The sequence below is a fragment of the Centrocercus urophasianus genome, unplaced genomic scaffold, assembly GCF_019232065.1.
Source record: "Centrocercus urophasianus isolate 14NV4802_14NV808 unplaced genomic scaffold, USGS_Curo_1.0 seq_17, whole genome shotgun sequence".
NCBI lineage: Eukaryota > Metazoa > Chordata > Aves > Galliformes > Phasianidae > Centrocercus > Centrocercus urophasianus.
In genome coordinates, this window is record NW_024884722.1 from 17,093,193 (window position 1) to 17,111,846 (window position 18,654).

General features: G+C 41.3%; 1 protein-coding gene across 4 annotated transcripts in view; it reads left to right on the plus strand.

Annotated features, from left to right (window-relative positions):
- Positions 1-18,654, plus strand: part of ARHGAP22 (Rho GTPase activating protein 22) — a 141,390-nt gene that overhangs the window by 85,069 nt on the left and 37,667 nt on the right. For 3 of the 4 annotated variants that reach the window (XM_042818618.1, XM_042818621.1, XM_042818620.1), the window contains one exon: positions 12,681-12,857. In XM_042818618.1, the coding sequence (XP_042674552.1) occupies positions 12,681-12,857 (177 nt within the window). The remainder of the gene's footprint in view (positions 1-12,680; positions 12,858-18,654) is intronic. The other variant, XM_042818619.1, reaches the window with a different exon arrangement.

The window sequence follows — 18,654 nt, forward strand, 5'->3', positions numbered from 1 at the left end:
TGCCTTTGCACTTGTACACCACAAATGTTCAGAAAGTATTCCTTTCTGTGTGATTATCAGTGTTTGGTTAATCCAGGGTGCCTGGAAGTAGTAGATTTGTTTTTCGTTCCTGCCTCTGCTACTGAATAGCCAATACCATCCTGCAGTTGTTTAATGTCCCTGTATCTCAGGTCTGCATTGGTGTGTAGGAATTTCACACTGTGGAAATTGAAAACTGTTTCTTTTTAGTACAGAGAAAGCATTTCCCTGCTGATGCACAATATAACTTCAGGAAATAATTTTAACCTCTCTGTGCCTGTTTCTCCTTAGTTAAAACTGAACCTCTGGTGTTTATTTCTGTGACAAGTGTTCCAGCAGTGCAACATATATGATCTCTATTAATTTAAACATTCACCAAAATAACTTCCATTTGTATGTCCTTATTATAAGACTGCTTGCAGTGATGTTACTATTTTTTATCTGAGCTGTACTGGATATCTGTAATTGGACAGGAGTAACAAAACTGGATTGGAGGGAGCTGAGTCTTAATGTAAGGTATATGATATGAAAAACTATTTATGCCATGTCCCTTTTTGAGAATCAGACTTCACTGATGTGTTTAGACTTCAACATGGACAGGCCTAGAACATCTGTAAGCACAGAATGTTTTACTGTATGTATTTGCATACATGCACACTCTTTGTAATCATTTTTCTGTAATTCTTTCATGCCTGTGTACACATACCATCTAGTTTACATTAAACAGGAGAAGAGAATTATTAAGCCTCCTCTGTGTAAGTCTGTCTCTCTCTTAGATGGTTAGTACAGCAGAGACCAGACTGGCAGGGCATTAGTACGCTTAGTATATGACATCTGCGGGTTTTCACTTTCATGCTGTGGACCAGTGAAATAAAAATAATAGTGATAAACAACTTTCTTTGTCTTAAAAATTAGTTGCAGTCACAAGATGTGCAAGCTTAAAGCTATGATTCCCCTCCTTATATGTTCTTTTAGGGACTTTCAAATACACATTTGCTCTCAATAATAAACAGGGAAGCAAAGAGGAGCAGCTGCTATACTTGCCTGATACCTTCTGCTACCAGACAAGGGTGTTCAGACAAATCATAAAGCCGTCTGTGATGTTTTCCAGCCATGTAGACCATTAGACCAAATGCTTCTTCTATTTCCAGAGCTTCCCTGGCTCCCTGTGTACCACAGCTTCATTGTAGATACATAATTCATTATGTGGAAAGCCACTGTTTTAATCTAATATTAAAGAGGCAGCAGCTCAGCAGGTGTCCCCAAGGTAAGGAAGGCCACATGCTGCTGGCAGCAGCTGCTGGCTTCAGGCTTATCAAGATTTTTTTTTTTTTTTTTTTTTTTTTTTGAAACAGAAGCTGGAAGGATTTTTAATATACCATGCTATTGGCTCAGCATGTTCCCATCCTCTATTATCCTGCCTTTGACTGCAAAGACAAAAATTCTTATAATTCACTGTCTGTGATGGCTGTGTACAGTTTTGTGCTCTCAGGAAGGAGCAAGGCGAAGAGTCAGAGGCTCACAAGGTGGATGCACCCTGCTGCCTTCTCTCATCAGTGCATGAAGTGAGCTAAACACATCTGTGAGGCAGGGCCACCGAAATCAGCATGGTCAGAATGGCTTTACTGCTCCTGGCAGCATAAGAATACCCAAATTCTTGTCTTAAGAGAATATGCTAAGCATTAAGTCTGATATTCCATTGCACTTATCCAAGTGCTAAGGTTTCTGTGGTCTAAATCAGTCTAATCAGATCTAATTTTTGCAGTTAATGTCACTCTGGCAGCCCAACTGGAAGGTTTTGTGTGTGAGTTCTTTATCACAGCATGCAGAAAGCAAAGCTTTACAGTTTCTTGAAAAAACAATTTTGTCATCTCTGTTTGAATGTCATAAAACATACTGATAGTTGGCTGTCCTCAGCAGAACATATGGAATACATACATGTAATTGCACGCAGTATACCTGCCCATCCCTTTACCTGGTACTTGATCCTCAGCTGAGAGAAAATGTAGCCTCTGAATATTCCCAGTTCTCCCTAGAGACTTTTCACAGAGTAACATTTCTTGCTGCAGCAAATAACTTTGGAGAACAGTTACAGAGTTTGGCCAGCCAGTGTGAACATTCATGCTGCAAATATATTCTTGCAGTGGAATGAATTTCCTGTGCAGACTTCAGAACCTGTGGGACGTGTTCCCATGACTCCTAGGTTCCTCTAGGTTGCCTTGTTAATAAACCAGAGCCACTTACAAGGCTTATGATCAAGCTTTGGTCATCAGCCTTTGCTTGAAGCAGAACAGAGACTTGTTAGTTTGTTGGCACTCCTGCTTTGATACACTTGCTCCACAAATCACTATGAACTCTAGATAGTAGCATAAGTTGTTTTGGAAGGCCTTCTGGCAGTGTATTGTGGATCTTGGAGTCTGAGCTTTATTACTTGTGTGTACAATGTAGAGGTGAATGTGTTAACTGGCAGAATAGACAATGCCTGTGAGCAGGCCTTTGGCATATCCTGTAAAGGCATTGGGATGGAACAGAACAGAAGGGTACGTACATCTGTAATATCCTAGTATGCTTTAATGGCAGTGAGTGCTGCAGACTGGGCTTCCTTTGGGAAACTGAATCTTAGAGGAGGGCATCCTGTGCAATACTCCCTTTAATGTCAGTGGGGAAAGTCCACTAGCTGAAGACATTTCTTAGGATGAGTTGTTGCTTACATACCAGGCTTTTTTCATTAATTGTTTAAATCATATCTAAATCAGCAAGTTCTTTTTTTTTTTTTTAATGAAGTTAATCTGCTAATGATTAACCACTTTAAATGAACTTTCATAGGCTTTTTGATAATACTGTTAACGAGGAGGAATATGTCCATTGCCACTGGGTGGAGAGAAGTAGAATTGTTTTTTCTATAGCTTTATTCTGCTAGTAGCCCATTGACAATTGTCCTAAAGCACAAAGATTTGAGGCCCTGCTTTGTGCATCAGCATAACCTCAATTCCAATAGCCTTCCATGAGTGTGTTCCAAGTCTGTAATGCTTAGCCTAAGTGACAAGTACTGATTGTCCTTTTTGCCAGTCAGCACTATTGTCATAAGTGAAAAGTAATGTGTGTTGCACAGTCCTGTTTAGAAGATGCATTGGTTAACCAGCACTTAGCCAGATATAGAAGGAGACTGCTGTAAAACTGCCATTCTATGCAAACTGTAGGAAGACTTGGATCAGAATATCTCATATAGCATTTAAATTCTGCTTTAAATCAGTAATGCTAGTTTTTTTTCCCCAAAATTTACTAATATTTTATGAAAGGCACACAGTATATATTCTTTTGCATTTTAATTCCTTTTCTGCACTAATGTAATAAATAGCTTTTTTTTTTTTTTTTTTTTTTTTTTTGAAAACGAAGTCTGAAAGTGTTAAGTCCTTAATGACAGTTCATGTATTTTCTGCTGCCAAAACCATGCTTGTAAAGCTTCAGTCACTTCGCTGAAGAAAATAATGTTTGTAATTGGTTGGCTTGATTTTCTGAAGAACTCTGTATTCATTCTACAAAGAAACAGAGTCTATACTGGCTTAGCTGAGAGCACTGCTCTCTGCAGCTGAAACTGTACCAGCTGATGGCTTCAGCTCTGCTCTGCTTCACGTAGAGTCCCAAGCACTGACTAAGATGGCAGACGATGGTCTTTAAAGAATTTCTCACTATTTTCAAGTTTCATTGTGGAGTTAGGTGCAGAGGAAAAGAAGAATTAGGCTTATGAGAAAGAAGCAAGGGGGAGAAGAAGATAGTTTTAGAGAGACTTATTTAAAAGGCACGAGAGGCACTTCATTCCTATCAGTGAGCATACCTGGAAAATATGAGCCCAACAGTCCCAGGGGAATATAGAAGTTGGATGTTATCTTTCCACTGTGAAATTGTTTAAAAAAAAAAATAATAATAATTGATTTTGCTATTCTAATGTTGTAGTAACTCACTGCTCATCAGAATTTAAAATTTCCCTCAACTGTTGTCCTTAGTGTTAAAAATTTGAAGAAATTTGAGAGCTAGGAAATTGCTTGCGGTTACTTGGTAATGCATAAAAATTATCCAGTCATCTTCATTCAGGTATTTCAAAACATGAAGGATCATCATCTTTGGTCAGGAAGGAATTTCCTCCTTAAAATAGTGTGTAAACATAACCACAGTTGGAAAACATTATTTGATACGTTTTTCAGAAGGCTACTTCTAGCACTTGCTGCCTTGGAGAACCATGCTGAGCCATGTGGCTGGCTTTACATAGATGTACCACTATTTTCTGAGTCTTTCATTTATACATCTGTCATTTTGTTGTACCCCCAAATTCCTAGTTGTCTTCTGTGCATTCTGCAATGTGTCCTGCAGGGGCTGGCACAATCCTTCTGCTAGCAGCCACCCAAGTGCATGTCTTCTGCTGGCCTCAGAAAATGCCTGTCCCTTCAGTCCAGATCAAATGACAAGGGCACACAGGGTCAGAGGTGCGCATAGCTTGGGCAGTTGCACGTTTCATCATTTTTTAAGGGTTGAGTTCACTGCAGTTTTGTAGATCTTGGGTGTATTGAGGAAAGGCTGAAGAGTTAGTTTTCTGGACTGGGAGAAAGGAGGGTGAGGGAAAGCATCCTCCTGTTGGTACAAGGCTGTCTGTGGAACATGCTGGAGAAAAAAGCTGCACAACCTTTTCTATCTCCCCCTCATCACCCTCACTTGAGACCTCAGACTTCATTATTTTTTTTCAGGACTGGGGTGGTTTTTGGAGGGGAAGAAATTTTTTTTTTTTTTTTCCCCCTATACAGAGGAGCAAAGGTTGCCTGTCATTTTAAGAAAGACATTCCATAAGATGAATGTCTTTGAAGAATGAATAAGCCTTCTAACAGCTGGTGGTGTCAAATAGGCTTTGAAGGAAGAGTTTTTAGCAAATGAAAGAAGCTGAACCACAAATATGCCTGGGCTCCCAACACCTTGTTTTCCTGTAGAAGCTTTCGTTTTGGCAGAGTGTGACTGATGCCAAGGACCAGATACCTGTTGCTTGGCAGTCAAATAATGTTGGTATCAGAAGAAGCAATGCTGTACCCTGTATTTTTCTGCTTTGTCAGCAGGTATTGCTTCAATACACAGTGACCATGACACTGTGCGCTGAGAGCTCCACCTAAGAAGCTGTTATTTCTACTATGATTCAGGTTTGAAAGTCAGTATACTTAGTCTGCACAGTGATTTCCTACCAGGAAACATGATTTTAATCAAGCCACAAGGATTTAATTGATTTGATCAAACTATCAATTATTCTACAGCCTCACCCCTGAAGCATAGTTGGAGATAATTAGAGTGTAGTTACTTTAGCAATCCCACTCAGGATGCAACACACAAGTCACAGCAGAGGCAAAGTGGTTTCATGCAGCTCCCAGCAATTGGTGGTTCAGTAGTTTCTCTTGGTGTTATCGCTGATAAATTCCTATGCAAAATGGTCCTTCTGGCTTCCTAAACTAAATGTGAACATCTCGGAGAGGTTTCTTCATTTTCTGTTACCTAGAAGAAGCTGACATGAATATAACTCAAAGTAATAACAATGCTTAAACACAGCTGAGAGCATGTTTTCACATGCCCCAGAAACCTTTGTGGTCAGGGAGCCAGCAGGATCTTAGTCAATGGTCCTTTTTATGGAGCAAAGTAATTGTGGGCAGGATCTGGAGGGAGTGGTGCCTGATCTGTGTTGGTGCAAGGAAGATGCTGTGTCTTTGAGAAAAATAATGTATTCAGCAGATGCCTGTTATACCTGGGCTCATCTCAGCCCTAATTGTTTGGCTGCTCCAGTGGAGATGGTCCTCCCATAGTTGTACATTCAGCTTAACTAAGTTCAGACTGTATGTTGCAGCCACAGTGAGCAGCACATCCCAGGTCAAACAGTGGTATCCTCACTGAATTTCAGATTGTTGAAAACAAAGAGGTTATTCTAAGTGAATGATAGCATTAACCTGTTCCTCTACTTTAATTGGCAAGTCCAGAGCAATGCAGATGACACCTACCAAGAAAGGAATTTCCAGGCAGGAGTTAAAAACAAAACAAAGGTCGAGTTCACTTGATACCATTTTTATGTATAAAAGATGAAAGAATTAACCAAATCTGCATTTACTGCTTATATTTTTAGAAATCATATACTTGATTCTGACAACTGAAACCAAATGCTAGCCTCAAGTTTTTAAGGGTTTTCTATAGCTTATGTATCAGTACAGACAATCTGTAGTGCCTCTATTCATGTTAAGTCTTGTCAGAATTTTTGCATAAGAAACCATAATTCTGAGCCTTAATCTCTTTACTGGTGCTTCTTTAAACCTGTTTAATGGTATCTGAAATTCGCTGCAATATTGGTCTGAAGCCACAGAAATGAAGAAGGGGGAGGACAGGTGACAAGGCCTCTGAGTTAGGTAATGAACAGCAGTGGCTTTAGGCTGTTAGACTGCCCGTATTTTCTGGGACAAGGTCTAAGACCTGAGATCGGAAAATCACTTAGGGACTCAAGAAAATTCTTTGCTACAACTTCTGAAAATTTGATTATCTACTTTAACTAGCATTGGGATGAAATTGGGATGAAAGCCTGAGGGATTTAAAAGTGTTTAAGGAAATTAGGATTCATATTTGACTGGAAAGTCAATTAGAGTTTAGTGCATACCTCTAAATTTTCTTCCTCCAAGAAAACTTAAAGCATGTCTATTTATGAGCTACATCTACTCTGTACAGCAAAAGGTATTTAAGATTTTTTTCCTCATTTCTGCAACCAAAAGAAAGGCCCCTCAAACTGATTCCAAGCTATGGAAATAAAATACACATTCACCAAAAATATTACATGTTTCTTTAGGAAAAAGTAAACCAAGAGAGAATAAATAGGTTTTCATCCAAAGCATGTTTCTTTTATTTGTGTGTTGTGTAAGATTTTAAAAATGTGAATGGCAAGTTTACTCTCAAAATCAACTTCAAATTTGGGTATCCCATGTATTTGTGTATGTGTGTGTGTGTGAATATGTATATAAGGGTCTGTATTTAGATAAAAACATGGAAAACACTGCAGGCAGATGTCACTGTTCACTGTACTGCTTAATTCTGCTATCATTCTCTTGTAGCTCCTTTAAATTTTTTTTTAGATTTTGGTCTTCTGCTTCTTGCCTCTTTCAGTTTTCTCTTGCAGCTTTTTCTCATGTAGCCTAAATAGAGCATTTCAAGGGCAGTTTTCTATTCCTTGAAAGCTTTTCCTTCTTTTGAAGGATCATTAGGAGGAGGAAGGGGGAAACATCAGGAAAAATGTAGAATTAACACTGAGCATACTGAAATTTAAACTGCATACTTGAGAGGGCAAGTTAACTCAATGTTCAGATATGTTACGTTATTTCATGCTCTTAGAAAATCTGGGGCCAGTGCAGGAGAAGACGAGTGCTCAAGACAGAAAGTTAGCCGGAATCAAAGGCAATGGCTGACAAAATGGAGTAAAGTTTCATGTGTCTAATCCAAGCACTCTTAATGACCTCTTGCTTACTTACTAATATTTCTTCCATCCCTTTTCATAATCCAAAGATCAAGGCTATTAGTTTTTCTTACTGTGCAAAGAAAGATTTTTTTTTTCCCCCAGTACGACTGCCCTTCACCTTGACAACATTCATTTCCCTCCTTTTTCAGCTTCTTACAATATAAGGGGACCTCAGAACCCTGAATCTGATCCTCACCTTTAGGACAATCATGAAGAGCAGGTCAGAGAACATGACTCATTGCAATTGTTCTCTTCAGCTGTTGGCTGTTAGTTTTTGTCCATTTGTCAAGATCTTTGTTGCTGCTTGTCTGCAATCAAAGACTGCCCGTCACTACTTGTAGTATTGAGGGCAAGCATGTCCTTTGAGCCTTGCCTTTCCAGACACTAGCACTTTCATAACTCACCCTTGAAACTGCCTTTTACCTCCCCTTATGCTGCAGCAACATGTGCGTGGCCAACTCAGTTTCACCCTGCTGGAAATGCCACTCTGCTATCCACACCAAAGCAGTGCAAACATGTAAATACACACACACACAAGCATTTATAGTTATGTAAATGTTCAGTGAAGTTGATATGATGACAATACATAAACACATCAGTAGGCAGAACTATGTAAAAAATGGGGGAAAGGCAAACCAGATGCGGTGGAGGAGGGAGGGAAATGATCTGAACAAAACAAGAAGCTGCCAACTTCAGCAGCATCTGAAAGCAGCTTTGCTTGAGAATGCAAATGTTCCTCTTTTTACGCACAGCGAGGCAGGACCACCTCCTACGTGGAAGTCCAGTCCTACTGCTGAATTTCTGTTTCTACACTGAGAAAGAGGATGTAAGGCTTAGCTTCACAAATAGTTCAAGGCTTCCAATGTTTTCTCGTTGGAAACAGCTGTATAGAGGGAGGGCTGTTCTGAGATCTCTGGGCAGGAGCACAGGCAGGACAGGTACATATGGCATAATGTTAGTCTTAAGCTTTGTGCTTTCCGGTGAACGCATACCAAACCACGGTGGCATCAAGGTGCTTGCACACTGTGTTGGCAGGCAGTTTTATTTTCCTGTGATGTGGAGCTGAAAGTAACTCTGGGAAGGGCTGGGATGCTGCCCCTGGCAGTCCTGAGCTAAGCAGAGCTGGTCTCTGAGGGCCAATCTTGTTTGAGTGAGGGCTTGATTAAAGATGAGTGAGAAAATCTGTTCAAAGGAATGGAAAGCCTTGGTCTGTGTTTAAAATCGTTAGCAGACTGTTCCTCGCATCGTGGTGCTGAGGAGGCAGGGCCCCGTTTCTTTTGTGCAGCAGCAGTGGTTTTGTGCTGCAGGGCTGGAGGCTCTCAGCTGCTCAGTCCAGGCAGCGGATCCCTGTGGGGCAGAAAAAGAGGTGCAGCGTCTGACAGTGAGCTTCTTGTCACTGGGATGGGCAACGTTAAAATTCCCTATCCAAACATTTCTAGGCAGAAGGATTTAAAATTGATTTCCATTTCTTAAAGATAAGTGTGCTTGAATCCATTCAGTGTTTGAATTGTTCAGTTGTGTTGTGTAGTTTCAGTTCAAATCTGAAGCTACTCTTCTGTGTCTGAGCTCGGAAATGAAAGCATTTGTGAATTTCCAACAGTGTTCTGAATTTCTATAGAAGATGTAGCGGAAAGGAAGTTTTTTGTTTTGCTTTTAAGATCTAAATATTTGAGTCTAGCTGTTTCTCTTTCTTGAAATTACTGAAACTCAAAAGCAGTCAAGTTCTACAACATAGACAAGCACCTGAACTTTGCACTTTAGGGAGCTCTAATTCTGCTCGTTGCCTCAGTGGTGTAGTAGTGAAAGGAGCCAGCAATGTGCAGAAAGGAATAAGGTTAGAAAGTCATGAAAGAGTTATTTGTAGGTGGGTCTGCTTGCTCTGTCAATGCTTATTCATCTTATGCTAACATACGAGGCTTTCTCTGAGAAGCAGTTCTGAAGTTCTGGTTTGTACACCAGTGTCCCTGTATAGAGTTGTATTTATCTGCTTGTACTCTTGTGACTAGCGACTACTGACTTTCCCACAAACAGCTTATAGGATCATGACCTTGCTGCAAGTTAGAATTCAGTGGGAGAAAGCTAACTGCAGAGGAGCTGGATGTGCAGTTTTTGGCAGTCTCGAGCCTAGGTTCCACAGCATGCACAGGAATCGTTTTGTTTCCCATCCTGTTCTTACTTTTTACAGTCTCTAATAGAAATACAAATATTTTTCCCTAAATGCTTGCCTGAAAAATGTCCAAAAAAATTTAAAAGGCATCTGTCAGGTTTGATGTAATGTTTTAGGGGCCAAAGAGCTGGAGTCAGGTTCCTGTGGTACAGTGATTCGGGGGAAAATGCTGAGATGCCACTTCTGCAGAAGTTCAGTCAGATGTAGTCTTCATTTTCCTCTGCTTGTTATGCTTCATATGGCAACCTTTGCATGCACTAGTTCAACTGTTCTTGCAAAATTTGCAGTCTGTAATTCATTCTGAACTAAGTCTCTCTTCTTGTACTTTGTGGTTTAGCTGGGCAAGACTACATTTTAAATTTAAGAATGGGATCTGCTTTATCTTGACCAGACTCAGTTGTTTGCCGGCAGTATGGCCCATTCAGAACATGCATATAAATACGTGGATGCTCTAATAGGCTACAGCAGAGCTAAACAGCCCATTTTTCAAGGCCAAGATATATCCAAATCAACTGGCAGCTATGAATGCCTTGACTATAAGGTTCACAGTTGCTGGTAATAAAAATACGGCTTTAAAGCTAAGAAGGAAACTAAGGGGATAGCTGGAAGTCAGCCAGAATATTGTGTGTCTGACTGAGGTGAAAGTGGCTAGTGTAGTATTACTTAGGGAGTGAAATAAAGCGAAGAGGTGTCTGTTATGGGGTGAGTGGAGTACTTTGAGGCCTGGTGCTTAGTTGCCCATCTCATTTCACTGCAACACTGAGATCACTGAGATTGTGTCTCTCAGCCAAGCCTATTGGAAACTGGGGTAAAAAGAAGTTCTGGAGGAGTGAAGAGAGACCCTGCAGAAGATTTTCCCATGACTTTTGGCTCTGTAGGTAGAGAAAAAAGAGTTGGAGTAAATGAAGAAATGAGTTTTTGGAGCGTTTGGGCCTGGCAGTGCAGAGGCATTGTAACCTGTCAGGGCCTGGAAGAGGGCCAAAGGAAAAGCACAGGTCCAGGTTGTATACTGCTTTTAAATCTGGGGTGGATACTGCAGCCAGAACATAGCTTGGTGTTCAGTTCCTCTTGCAGCTGTTCTGCTTTGCATATCTTAATGTGCAGGTTTTGGGTGCCACGGTTTAAGAAAGACAAAGGGCTGTTAGGAAGTGGACAAAGGAGGTATGCAGAGAGAGTCTAGAGGGCAGGGTGTGTGGGGAGTGTGGCTGAGGTCCTTGGGTTTGCTCAGCACACAGCAAGGAGCTGAGGGGAGCCGCCATGGCGGCTGCAGCTCCTCACAGGGAGCGGAGGGCAGCGCTGAGCTCTGCTGTCAGTGGCAGAGGGAACGGCATGGAACTGTGTCAGGGGAGGGCAGCTGGGGGTTAGGGAACAGTTCTGCACCAGAGGATGGTGAGCATGGAACAGGCTGCACAGCGCAGTGGGCACAGCCCCAAGTGTTGGAGTTTGAGGAGTACTTGGACACTGCTCTCAGATGTAGAGTTTGGAATTGAAATGGTCCTGTGTGGAGCTGGGGGTTGGACTCCGTGGTCCTTATGGGTCCATTCCAACTCAGGATATTCTGTGATTCTGTGAATATGAATTATTCATTAAATTCAAAATGGGAGACTGTCTGGGAGGGTGCTGTAAGGAAGGAATCCTAATTTGGATATATGTGAGGAAAACAGATCCTGCCTTTGTTTCCTAAGCTGCATGCCTAGTTCCAGGTGGCCTGTCATCTCTGTTCTTTACTGAAAGATTGCCTCAGTTTCCTTTGTTCATTGAATTGCCACAAAATCCTTCCTAACACATTTCACGCTAATCTTTTCGCTTTGCAAATCAACACATAGTCGGTGGGTGATGATAGGCCAGGAGTCACCTAATAGTGAAAAAAAGCAATTCCATGGCTTGCAGGCAGCCTCCAGCTTGCTCCTTCCCCCAGATTAGTGAGAATTTATGAGCCACATATATAAGTTAGTTGTGCAGAAACCACCGTATACTGCTCTTATCTCTGGATCCCATGGACAGGCAGCTTTGGCTGCTCTGTGCAGACTGGCGGCTCCAGCTTGCTGCAAGGTATTGGAAGCTGCTTAAGCCAGAGATGGCAACGGTACAGCAGTTGTGATGCCTTTGGCTTTGCCACAGAGACAGTTTCCATAGTGATGGTTAAGCTCCAGGCCACTGGTGGTGCAGCTGCTACATTGGACAAGATCAGCATCTTCTTCATATATAGGCTGCTCTAATGAAGCTGTATGGCCCCATTTGGTTGTATCCAGCTCTGGGATGTAAAATGAGAGATGAGGGGAAGGTTTAAACTGGCTGAAGTACTCAGAAAAAAAAAATAAAATAAATGTATAAGTGTTTTAAATATTAGAGCATCCTCAAATGACTGTTGTAAGAAACAGCTTGACTGCAGCTAGTATTCTGGTCAGTACTTTCTGTGATATCGCATGCCAATGTTAATAGCTCCTAAGGTTCTTCAAGCTGGAGAATTAGATTTGTGTTCCCAAGTCCTACTTCCTTTTCTAAAACACTGTGGCTGGATTGGATCCAAAACCAGAATGTGTCTCTTTCTATATCAAGACCATACATTTTTAGGGACTTGAGGAAAGCAGATGGTCTTGCAACTTCAGTATCTCAAACACTGAATTGTCCTAGGATTCCCTTGACCCCTCCTTCTGGATATCTCAGCACCTCAGCATAGATATATGAAATTAATTTCGAGCTCCTTCTGCAGGGTCCTACAGCCTATGGTATCCCTTTGTTTACTGCTGGGGCACAATATCTCCAAGTTCTTGACTGGAAATGCACATTTTTTACTTCAGCTTTGAATTCTTATCAACCTGCTTTTTGAGTGCTGCAGCATATGAGTAGGAACTGTGTGTTAAACAGCTCAATTAAAATAATTATTTGATAATTTTGACCCAGAATTTTAGTAGTTTTAAACATTAATTGTTCTCTTGTGAGCTAGAAGCTAAAATAAGTTTATGTTTTATCTTTCAGGTGGTGCAGGAGACCGGGAAAAGATGCCTGTCAATCATGAAGCTTTCCTGCTCATGGCTAATTCCCAGAATGAAATGGAAGATTGGGTGAAAGCCATCCGACGGGTTATATGGGCTCCTTTTGGTGGAGGTATTGCAAATAGCTCACATGCACATAAATTAAAACATTTGCCTCAAGGTAAAACATATTCTTGTGATACTAGGATATGTGTAACACTGTAAAATCACTGAGATGCCTAGATAATCTCTTGATTGTCTAAAGTGTTTTACAGCACGGAGATTGGGCTAGGCTTTTTTGCCAGGGGATGGAAGGGAATGGAAGCGGAGGTCACATCCGCACTGTATTACTTACAGTCAGAAATGGTGATAATAACAAAAACATTTCTATTGTCAATGTCCACTTTCTTAAAGCTGGTAACTACTCTGTGGATCTCCCTTATTCTTGTAGTTGTAAAAGAGTATGTCCAGTTATCTCTGGCTTCCACTTCAAGGGCAGATGCCCATCTTTAACCTCCTCGAAGGCAGAGGCTGCAAAACTCTTTGTTTGGTCTGGGCCTGGTTGAGAAGACTGAGCTTCCACTGGCTTGACTGTGGGAGAAAAAGAACAGGGTCAAGCTGAGAGAGCACCTGTAAAGTGTACTGTAGTAGACAGTCCCTGTATTTAAAATGAACAAAAATGTTGATACTGTACTACAGTCTTCAAATTCTCATGTTGTAAGGTTATGTGGACGTTTTAACAGTGTGGTACAGAACAAGTGTTCACGGATGTTTTCTGCTGGGTTCGCTGTTAGTGGTAGCAACACTTTGAAGTGGCTACTGATGGGCATCTACACAGATAGTGATATCATGTGTAAATAGTGATATCAGCCTCTTTTAAGAGGTTAAAGATAAAGGATGAAGATATTTAAGGATGAAAAGAGCTAGATAAGAGTTAAATAATACAATTAGCTTTTCTGAAATTAAATTACTAATTCCCGAATCCAGGGTAAAAAAGTGATCAGTGCAATTGAATTTGGCTGAACTAAAGTTGCTAAGAAGATCCAGCTGGCTTAAGCTGCCCTGTAGAGGTGAAGCATAGTTGGAAAGAACTGAAATTGTGTATAGAGTTTTTATCTCTGGATCAGAGCTACTCAAGAACATGGCTGATCAGACTGGCCTTAGCTCTCTGCCTTGCTACTCAAATTCAGCAGGCCTAAATCTAGCTTTGTTATGTCTGTTATACTCTGCAGTCAATGCTACGTGAGCAGATTCTTATCCTATGGTTTCAGCACTCCTCTGAGCTGACTGTGTACTACCTGCAGTGGGCTTCTCCCACCTTGCAACTATGTTGCCACCACATTTGGTTTTGCTGGTACCAGTGGTTATGCTGTGCAAGGGGGAATGACTTGGGAGAAAAAAAAAAAGTGGGAGTGAATTAGCTTTAAGGTGGATTGTCTTCTTCGCCCAGCTGTGCAGGCAGGAATAGCAGCAGTTCTATCACAGTGAGGGTGGTGGGGTGGAGAAGGGCATGCTTGTTCATTCTGGCTACAGCCCACGCTTCAGTTGGCTTAAACAAACCGTGGAACTGCATCCTCAGTCTCTCCTCACAACATGTTTATAAGAATGCCAATAACTGGGAGATAGTTAAAACATCCAAATCATTGTTTCTAAATGATCAAGACTATCCCTCCTTCGTCAGAATCAGAGCAAGGTGAAATCCCAGCCTACCTCAATTGTGGGAGGACTCTAAACATAGCTGTCTCTGTTTTCATTGAATAATTTGAAATCTGCTTTGCTACCGCTGCTAATTTGAGAGCCAAGTCTTATCTATCGACACTTTTTAATATATGACGCTAAAGGAATGGGAGTTAGGAATTATAATGCAGGCTTCATTATTAGTATGTAAATATCCAGCTCTGGAGAAGGCTGATATGATGTAGGAATGAATTATGCCAAGATAAAATGAGAGGCTTAGCCCCACTTTAATCTTTGCTGATGTATTGAAGAAACATATAAATCAAAAAGTTGAAGGTATCTTCTTATGTGTTGGGCTGGACACATCAACTATGTTTAAAGGTGAACAGCAAAGATTTAGAAACAAAACAAAACAGAAAACACTCCAAAGCTGCCGAGGATCCAAAATCATTAATAGAAGACATGTTCAGGCCTAAAATCCATACGGAATGCATTTGAAATGTGGTCTTAAAACAAAATCCTAGAATTCCCAACTCTTCTAAAGAAGGGTTGTCCTGTTTATGGAGAAAATAATTTGGAACAATTTCCGTAAGTTTTAGGCTTCTGAATTCTTGAGTCCAGGCCATCTCATTCAGAGTTGAGATTTAGAGTAAGCTGCATGTTTGAGTTTATGTCTTCAGGAATAATGTTTTTACAGAGGCTTGATACAAGTAAATTTTGGAGCACATTCTGACAAAGTGTTTAAAATTGTTTCCTCTGATCCTTCTTACCTCCAAAAGGAACAAATTTTGCTCTGTGTTTACACCACTGAAAGTTTATCTAGAAAAGTCCCTCTGAGCCTTACAGTCATGTTGTTCTCTGGTTGCTTTTTAATATGGAAGCCTTGTAGCTGTGACATAGTGCTAGAAGTATAGCCAGTCCACAGGCTTGGGTGAGAGTGAGCCTGCCAGCACCCTCTGAAATGGGACGTATGGAAAATACTGGGAGTAGCGAGGTGGAGAGGTGATCTTTCCTCACTCTAAATCAGCATTGGGGTTGTACCTCCACTCTGAAGAAGAAATATGTCTACTCTAAGGAGGTCCCTTGCCATCTATTCACCTCTTTTCATGTCTTCTTCATTTTTGTCTTGTGTAAGATTTAAAACATAATGTGTCTCAAGCTGAATTTGTGCCTGGTGGTACAAAAGCAGAGTTTTTCAGTGTTCTGAGCTGAAAGCCATGAAGTGTGTGTAGCAATCTTACAGCCCAGCACATGACCAGCACTGCATGGGGACAGAATTATTTTGTGTTAACTATGTGCTGTGTTTGTATGTTTCCCTCTGTTTACTTGCTGTTTCTTGCCATGAGCAGTTTCCTTGCTCCTCTGCCAGAAATGCATGTTCCAGCCCCTTTCTTTCTCGATTACTTTATCCTAATTCCTCCTTCTTGTTATCCTAAGCTTTCATCAGTTCCTTGTGATGGAAGGGGAGTAAAACAGTTGGAGGGAATGTGCTTCCCTTAGGCAAACGAGGAGGGCTTTACCTGTGAAAGCATAATAATTCTGAAGGAACTCTATGGCCTTTTTTTCATACGAGAAGAAACATTTCTGAGGGATGCCAACTTTTTAACCAATGGGCTGTGCAGAAGTGTCCACTGGGAAAGCTGCTCTGCTATCATTAATTCCAATTTCTCTATATAGACAAAGCTTGTCATGTGGATTCTTTCTTTTGCCAGCAGAACAGTGCAGAGGAAGATTGTGCTGGCAGTCAGAACCTTATGCAGACCATTTTTTATATTTGAGGAGAGCTGAGAACCAGAGGAGGATTTTCCAAGGTTTAATTTAATACCCATCTCAGTGTCATTATTAGGTGTGTAAAGATAGTCCTACGTAGGCCTAATGAGGTATCCTATTTTTACATAAGTAAATGTTTTTGTGATAAAATCTGCGTGAAAGAAAAGTTAACGTTTTGAAGGATCTGGTGTTGTTATTAGATGCACATCCACAAGGATACCAGATTCTTTAGGAACTCTGGTATTACGCTAAGTCTTGTGAGTTTGGGTTTTAATTTTTCTACCTGTTAGATGGGGATTTTCCAATAACACCATCATGACCGCAGAATTGTATTTGTGGATTTAAGATGCTAAGATATCACAGAAGAGCAAAGAGGTGACTTCTGCTCTTCTATCTGCCCAGTATGAAGACTGAGAACAAGTTTCTGCTCCATGTCTGGTTAGATGGCTCCCCTAGAGAGGCAGATTAGAGGATTCCTGCCTGAGCCTCAAAGAGCCCTCTCATTTGGTTGCAGGGTGGGCTTCTCTTGCTTAGGCTCCCACAGGTGTGTGGGGAGTGGCACTGGGTGTTTGTTGTGCCTATGTGCTGTTATCTCTGCATGGAGACAGCTGGCGCCAGGTTCAGCTTATCAGTGTTTGCTCTTCAGTGTTGTCTCATAGTAGGAGGTGGGCCCAACCAAGGGGGGAGAGAGAGAAAAATGATAGGGGTTATGAGTTCAGTTATCTGCCTAGGACTAGGAGATGCATGAATAATCTGAGGTGATTCTGGCTAGCTTTACCCCAAGCAGATGTATTACAGGAAGTTACACTTGTGGATATAGATGTTCAGATGCAGAGCTGAAGTTGGGAGCAGGTGTCTTGCTGTCTGTCTGAGCTGCTCGCAACAGAAAAAAAATTTAAGGTTGTAAGATCTTTCTCTGAGATCTGATTAAGTTACTTTTTTTTTTTTCTTTTTTTTTTTTTTTTTTCTTTTTTTTTTCTTTCTTCTGATCATCAGATGTATCTGGGGCTTTTATTGCTTCTTTATGCCCAGTGTATTCCATCACCACAACACAAACTTGAGGTAGAACAAGGCTGTTGTCCTCCTTTTTTGTCAAGAAGGAATTTGAAGTACTGAGCAATCAAATAAGTTGCCTGAGGTAACACTGAGTATCTGTAAAAGAGCCACTCTGGAGGCATCACTCAACAAGGTAGATAGTAGAGTCACAACCCCCTGGGACTCAGGGGAGCAGTTGATTTAACTGTTCAGATGTTCTTGAAAGAGTCCTATGGGATAGAATCCTGGAGAGAACAGGGGTCTAGGAGAGCTGTTTGCAAGGATTTTCTCCTCCAAGCTCAAGAACAGTCCACACTGATGTGCAGGAAATCAAGCAAAGGTGGAAGGAGGCCTACGTGGATTAAAAAGAAGCTCTTGACAATGCTCAATCTTAAAAAGGAAGTACAGGAAGAGTGGGAAAAGGGGCAGGTGAACTAAGGAAAATATAGAAAAGCTGTCTAAGCATGCAGGAATGGACTTAAGGAAGATAAAGTCTATGTGGATTTGAATCTGATGAGGGATGTGATTGTCAACAAGAAAGGCTTCTTCAGTTATATCAGCAGTAGAATGAAGACCAGGGAAAATGTAGGCCCACTACTGAAAGAGATGGGAGATTTGGTGACAAAGGATGAAAAAGGTGCTAAGGTATTCAATGTCTTCTTCACCTCATGTTTTACAGCTGAGGTTTGCCTTCAGCAGTCCCCAGTCCCTGAGGCCAGTGGGACAGTCTTGAACAAGGAATTTCTCTCCTCAGTAGCAAGTAATCATGTTAGGGAATTCTTAAAGCAAATGGGTGTATACAAGTCACTGGGACCTAATGAGGTGCATCCACAAGTGCTCTGGGAGCTGGCTCATCTTACAAAGGATATGCAGTTGTTGGAGGTTGCACTCCTGTCTTCAGTAAGGGCAAGGAGGAACTGGGAACTACAGGCTGGTCACCCTTACTTCTGTTGCTGGGAAGATAATGGAGCAAATAAACCTAGAAACTGTTTCCAAACATTTTAAGATCAAAAAAGTGAGTGAGAATAGCCAGGATGGATTTATGAAGGGGAAGTTGTGCTTGACCAACCTGGTTACATTCTGTGATGAAACGTCTGGCTGGGTGGATACGGGAAAAACAGCGTATATTGTTTATCTTGACTTCAGCAAGGATTTTAACACTTGTCTTCTGTAACATCCTCATTTAAGGATAATACAGTAGATACATGGACAGCGAAGTGTACTGGAAACTGGCTGAACTGCAGTGTATGAAGGAATGTGATCAGCAGCCCCAAGTCCAGCCTGCAGGCAAGTAAGTTGTTAGAGGTGCACCCCACGGTCTGATGCTGGGACCAGTACTGTTTAACATCTTCGATAATGACCTAGATGATGGGACAGAATGCACCCTCAGCAACCTTACTTATTGTTTCTGGGAGGAAGAATTTATGCATCAGATGGTTTTGCCATCATTCAGAGGTACCTCAAGAGGATGGAGAAAGAAGTGAACAGAAACATTG